At 36.2% G+C, this 7,208-nt stretch overlaps 1 protein-coding gene across 1 annotated transcript; it reads left to right on the forward strand.

Annotated features, from left to right (window-relative positions):
- Window positions 1–3,533: 3,533 nt before the first annotated feature.
- LOC144571524 (DGCR14-like protein) lies at window positions 3,534–5,423 on the forward strand. Its single transcript, XM_078320850.1, has one exon. The coding sequence runs from the start codon at window positions 3,711–3,713 to the stop codon at window positions 5,235–5,237; it is 1,527 nt and encodes a 508-aa protein (XP_078176976.1). The 5' UTR covers window positions 3,534–3,710; the 3' UTR covers window positions 5,238–5,423.
- Window positions 5,424–7,208: the final 1,785 nt, after the last annotated feature.

Here is a 7,208-nt window from a genome sequence, read left to right on the forward strand (position 1 = left end):
ACAAATTCCGGGCTGGAACTGAATCCCGCATTGAGAGAATGTTCGAATCTCTCACCCGTTCCATATTTATATGGGTTCCAGGTAATGAAGAGGCGCCAGAGCAAAAGTTGTGAGTATAGCAAGCGAAAAGATCCAAGTTTAGATGAAATGTCACTTATGTTTGCTTTTGTATCGTGTGCTTGTTTTCCATAAAAAAATTGGTACATTTGAACATGCATGGTTGTTATCGTATTCTAACCATGTCTGTCGTGACCACTGCTAAACTGCTTATATTATTATTGTAAGACTTGATTTGTGAAATTAAATGTGGCATTCATGGATGTTATTAATAATGTATGTGATGTGTGTACGCCTTACATGTAAACACGTGGCGGGTTATCTCGGGGTGTGACAGGTCCCATGCAAGCGGAGATGAGGGTGAGCAGAAGCAAAACAAGTTGCTTTCTTTGGATTTAAGTGCAGAAGGGATGAATGCAAATCAAGTTTCATATGAGGTTTTAAAGGTACGATCTAAGGGGAAGCACGAAGAAGCTGATGGACTAGCTGTGAGTATCTTTGTTATCATGCTTAGTAAATTACTGTATTTCAAATAGCTTCCCTATTGTATTTGCAGCCAAAAAATGTTTTTAAAATACATGGGATCTAGTTCTTAGTTTTTCAAATAGCATCCATATTGTACTTGATACATTTTAGGTATTCTGTTTAGCTCTCTTTTTAAGGTGAAATTGCAGCAAGTTAAGGCAAGCATGTTACACTTCAATTTCAATCTTCCATTAATTGTTTATTGATGGATAACATTGTGTTAATATGTACGGCAGATTTTAGAGGTTCCTTGACTAACTCATAATTAAGAAAAGTTGGGTGATTTTTACTTAGCTGCAAGTACATTCAATATATGGCGGGTACTAGAGGATGTGTATTTAGTAATATGTTTTAGTTACAATTAAAGATCATGTTCTGCTTTTATATTTAAAAATATCTTATTGGCAGGGTCATATTTCGGTATGTGGTTTGCGATTGTGTATCTCTAAAGAATAATTTCAGGGATAATTTGAGGGACTAGGTTGTAAATGTGTCACATTAAGCTTGATTGAACTATGTTATGAAAAAAAAAAATCTATAGTTTATGCTTACTTTTCAATCCTGATTTTGGCACACAATTATTTTGTTCGTTGCCAGTGTGAAGATGGAAAAAATTAATATTTTGCTATTTTTTAAATTTACAGAAGAAGGTAGCATAGAAAAATGACAAATGATGTTTGCATACCTTTATTTGGGGTGCGATTTCTTGCTCTTACCCTACTAGATTTCAGGTACACTGAAATTATTCTCATTTTACATCTATAATTTGCATATTTATTTTTTAAATTAAACCCTACCTTCTATTTTATTCGCAATTACCAATCACATCAAAAGGTTTTCCTTCCAGTCTAAACTAAAAACATTTAGAGTTATATTATATCTTTGATGCTCCAGATGTCAGAAAAATTATTTTATGTTGCAGAAGAATTAAAAAAAATGAATTTGTGCACTAATTTAATGTATTTTAACATGCACTACTTTCCTCCTGATGCATGATGTTATCAATATTCATCAAGTTCTTGATCGTAAACAATGAGTTGAAGACGTCTTGGAAAAAAAACACATTTGTAGTGATCCATCAACTGTAGCTCAATCGGTGTCTCTTTTCCTTTAAACAAGGTATAAAGTATGTACCAAGTACTAACAGTCTAAAAAGGAAAGTTGCAATATTTGCCTATTACTTGTCATGCATTTAGGTCCCTGGACATAGAGGTATCTTTATTTAACTTCTCATCAATAAATCTTTCATTGCATAGTAGCTAATTATTTTTTATGTTTCTGTTCAATAGAGTTACAATGGGGTTGTGGGGGGTTTCAAATTGTTTCATTATCATAATTAAAGAACCTCCTACTCGAGAACTCTAAGGCTATTCAACTTCTGAATTTTTTAACCTAGAGTTTGTAATTTATTTTAGTGAAATTACAGGTTTTGATGTACGATTTTCTTGAAGATGAAGGGACAATATCTCAAACATGAGGGACTCAAATTCTGATTATGCACATTATGGAGAATGATGATGCGTAACACTAATTGAAAGTTTTTTGAACTATCAAGGTAAGTTAGCACCTTCAAAAAGGAATAAGAAATTTCTTAAAAAGGTGGAGCCATATGCTAAGTTTAAAAAGGTTGGGCATAGCCGGAAATGAAATGGAGAGAGAATTTGATAGTTAGAGGTGAGATAGAGAGAGATTTCTGATTGTTAGTAGTTATCTTTTCTAAGTAATTCTTTGATTCACATGTTTTTGTTTCAAAGTTAATCATCTATGTTTCTCCATGTAGTTTGAAGTTTAGATTGGACTGCTTTACAAACATACTTTACTATACTGGTAGATAAATAAGACAATATAATTGGATTTAACTTTAACTTTTAACTTCTAACAACACGTTGGAAATCTCTGATGGCGAAATGTTGTTGTGTAACAATTTAATAAACTTTTTCAAGAAATATTAATTCAAGTTCTATTTTTTCTTTTAGATATTTCTCATAAAATTACTCTTATGCGTCGATCCATGTGTACATCTGAATGTATATTATTGTCATTTGACTCTTATTGTTGCCACCATACATAAGAATGGAAAGAAAATGTCACAATAGAAAAATGAAAAAAATTGATACTTATGTATACCAACATACACAAGAAAAATGGTTGCGGCGTAGCCGCAACAACGACGCACCTAGTTATAATAACTTTTCTATAGGTCGCCATTTATAACATTTTTCAATGCACATCAACACAGTTTTTATTTTATTTTATTGATCTATTTTGGCTTTACCTTTTTTAAACTGTTATCTAATTTTTTTTCTTAGCATATTCGCACTCTATTAGTTATGAGATTTATGTTTGCTACTCATTAGAGCATCAAAAATTGAATACGTGGTCAAGGGAGGGCTTAAGTGAAGCCAGGGGCAATTGTCTTTTTGAATTTTGAAATTTTACAAAGATTTATAGGTCCGGATCAAGTTTGTTTCTTTCTGGAATTTTTTTTGTCCAATCTGGAATTCTTATATGTATTTTGAGTTAAATTTAAGATTAAAATTATAATAAATTCTTTGAATTCGGATTGGTAATCAGAATTTTTTTTGTCCAGCCTGGAATTCTGATATGTATTATTATATGAGCAAAACTAGGGCGTGATGTGTTTAACAAGAGGGTTTGGTGAGCATAACTACAAAAATATATCGGATCGACTTCAAACGTCAAATCCAAGCCGTTAAAGTCTATGTACTTAACGAGTGATATATGTACATGCAAAATTTTGAAAGCTTTGAATTTATTTGCTACAAGATCAAGCGGTCAAAGAAACAAACCCTTTTCTCATCTCAGTTGTCTAATCCGACCGTCCGATTGTGTCAAAATCCGTACTAGCTTAACTAAAACAATTTTTTTCTATAAATCCATCCGTTCATACACGCACGTACGGTGTGCGGGAGGGACCCTAACCACAAGCACTGAATACACGAAAGGAAACAGCAGCACAGCAGTCGAGAATCTTGTTGAACCGACAGTCCCTGCCCAGATTTTCCCCAATTTTATCAGATTTTTCACAATTTCGTAATCAAATTCGGTCCACCCTTCTTCATTTCTGAAACCCTAATTTCTCCTCCCCGTCTTCCTCCGTAGCCACCATGCTTCTCTCGCCCGGCCACTCCCCTCGCGAGATCTCCTCCCCATCTCCCTCCGTAGCCCCTTCCCCTTCCCCATCCACCCAAACCCTAACCACCACCTCCGCCTCCGCATCTGCCCCCACCTCTCGCAAGCGCCACCGCCCGGCCGTTCTCGACGAAGACACCTATGTCGCTGCCATCGAAAAAATTATCGAGCGGGATTTTTTCCCCGACCTGCCGAAGCTCCGGGACCGCCTTGATTGGCTTGAGGCGGTACGAACCGGCGACCCGGTTCTGATCCGCGATGCGCAATTAAAGATCTTAGAGCGCCGCGCTTCCAAAAATCAAGCGCAAAACCCTCTCGACACTTCTCGTTCTCGCTCAGGATCCCTCTTCCCTTCATTCACTGCTACCCCTGTCGGCACCGATCCCACACCTTCAAACCCTAATTTCACTGAAAAGAACCAAACTTTACCCTCCCAAGATCGTGAAATCGACTTGACTTTGTCTTTAGATGAATTCCTGAGCCGGTACACTAGTGAAGATAATGAGAGCTTTTCTAAAATAATAGAAAAGGTGAACCAAAAGAAGAGAGAGAAGTACGCCCATTTGCTTGAAGGCGAGAAGCAGGTTGAGGCCATAGAGTATGACAAGAAGGACCGCATAACTGATGGCTATGGCACATCAGGCCAACCACCAAGTACACTTGAGGGATGGAAGTACACAGCTAAGAATCTACTAATGTACCACCCAGCTGACAATGGTGAGGTACCATTAACCCCAGAAGAGCAAGCTGAGAGGCTCAAAGGATTAACCAAGGAAATTAATCGATCAAATACCCGGCTCCACGGTAAGAGCTTATCGGATTCTAATTACCTAAAAGAGGATGAGGCAGCAACAATTCTGTATACAACACTTGTTGGATCTACGCCGGCTGGACCTGCACCCCGTGACTCAGATAAATCCCTGAAGTATGATTTAGAGGATTTGAGAAGGACCCCAAATGCTAACCCGTTTTATGTGGAATCGGATAAGAAAGCAGATAATGGATACAGCTTTGTCAAGACCCCCTCTCCTGCGCCCGGGGTGGATGAATCACCTATTATGACTTGGGGAGAGATAGAGGGGACCCCGTTGCGGTTGGATATGGATGATGACACTTTGGGCACACCTGGTAGTGGAAATGGGCCCCAATTTAAAATTCCTTTTCCGCCTGCTAGGGATGTGAAGGCCCACTTACTTTCCCGAGAGGCAGCCAGAAAGATAAAAGAGAGGAGGAATAAATTTGCACCTAAACCTCCTCTGCCTTCTCCTTCTAGAAGTGGGAGTATGAGCCCTGGTGCAAGAACTCTTTCACAGGCTGCCCAAAAATTTGTCAGAAATGCAATGGCAAAGTCATCTCATACTGTTGATGAAACACTTCGTGCAAGTTATCGTGGTGGTACGCCAGTCACTGGTACACCTAAAGCGAGGTCGAGGTTTTCAAGGGACATCAGTGCAGGGTCGAAATCTCCTTCGTCTCAGCATGGGTCGGGTTCTCCTTGGTGAATTTAGATGGCTCTGGTAAATTTGTGTTTTAGTGGCTGTGAAAATGCAATAGATACACATGTGATGCTAGTTTCATGCAATGGAAAGGCTTGATTGTTAATGTATAACCATCTCTTCTCTTCTCTGTTATGTTATAGACGAGTTGCAACAATGGAAATCTATTATTAATCTGAGTTTTTAATTGCACTTGTTGCTTTTTTTTTTCTTCTCGTACTTGCATGATAAGGTGATTGCTTAAACTAGACCGAGGAATATTTATTTATTCTGTAAACATTGTAAGCTTCTTTGCAAGTCATTTAGTTCCGTAGTCTAACCCTATAATACATTTACATTCATGCCGAGGCCTTTTTACCTGCAGTTGGGCTTACATGATAGTGTCCTGCTAGTTCTTATGCTAGTTTGAACTCATCAAGGCTGAATTGTTGCCCTGTTGTTTCTTGTAAAATAGGCGGCCAATTTCCTGTGTAAGGTGCAACCTTTTCATGAAACAATTGACGACATTGATTTGATTTACTTAGGCTACTTTGAAGAAAAAGCTCAGTAAAAGTAATGGCATGCTTGCAAATCCAAGACATGCAAATGTTCTACATAACCTGTTAGAAATAATCCAGATGTTTTTCCATAATTTATTTTTACTGTGATCTGGTAACTACATTTGTAATTTTGTGGGGTTGAATTGTATTCACTACATTCAATTTTCGAGCATTGCTGTCGTTCACTACATTTAACATAGTACGAGGCTGAATCATATCTTTAATATTTCAATTTCTAAATTTCAGTAGAAAAAGATAAATAAAATAAAAGAAGAAAGAAATCCTTTCTGTCCGGAAAAAAATAAACCCACACTATCTTTTTTTTTTTTTTTTAAATCCTTGAAGCAAACTGGTTTTGCCATTGTCTCAACTTGTGGCCAGTGCAAAGTTTTCCAGGCATGGAGATATAACTGTGAATGGTTTATGTAGATGTTCTTTTAGAGGAAAACAAGATCGATCAATGAGAACGATGCTCTTTCTGCTCATTCTCGTGCCGCGGAGAGCACTTTTCTGATCTGCTCAAAGTGAGTGCGCTGGCCAGAACTCTGGCGTATGATTGCTTCTCTATATTTACAAGGTTTGAATGACATGGTGACATCATTGACTCCTCCTGTTGGACTTAGTTAATCAGGCATGTACCATTTTTCTTTAGAACATTTGCCGTTGTTCAAGCTAGCAGGTCCATGTTGATCCTGACTAGGAATTGCAGTAGCTAGATACCAATTTTGTAGTAGATTACTGTCTCTGCCATGCTAGCATTTTTTACTGGTGGTACCCTGTTGGGGGTATGCATATTGACACCACACACATTTATATTAATACAACATCTTTAAAAAAAATTAATATATGGACAATTTTAACTCTCTTTAAATATCTTTCTAACTACCATATTTTTTTTCATGATGTAATTAGTACAGTGACTATCTATTAATTATTTGATTTCCTTAATTGCTAGATATGTTTTTCCTTTTTTTTAATTTTATTTTACATTGAGGTATTCCTTTTCGACATCTTTTTTTTTCCATAGAAATATACATAGTTACAAAATTTACAAAAAAACACATCAATTCAATTGAAATTTCAAGCACCGAACCATCAAGTTCTACTCAAACCAGATTAAGTCAAGGTATGCATTTAACGTTTTTTTAAACTTGTTTTTATATGTAATTGATCGAACTCAAATATATTGCTTAATTTTATATTTTTTTTCTCTTAATTTTGATACTTATAATCTATATATCAATTTTAATTAAAATTGTCTGGAATATTTTATCAATTTAAGTCCAATGCAAATAATTTATTAATTTTAGCATGATTGTTGTAATTTTATAAAAGTAATCATGTCTTTTTTTAGTGGTTTGTGTGCGCAAAAAAAATATAAAATGTTAATTGAAAAAAATATATAGTAGATTGTTAAAAAAATATGAAGATGGATAAA

Source organism: Carex rostrata, chromosome 19 (assembly GCF_964058835.1).
Source record: "Carex rostrata chromosome 19, lpCarRost1.2, whole genome shotgun sequence".
Taxonomy (NCBI): domain Eukaryota; kingdom Viridiplantae; phylum Streptophyta; class Magnoliopsida; order Poales; family Cyperaceae; genus Carex; species Carex rostrata.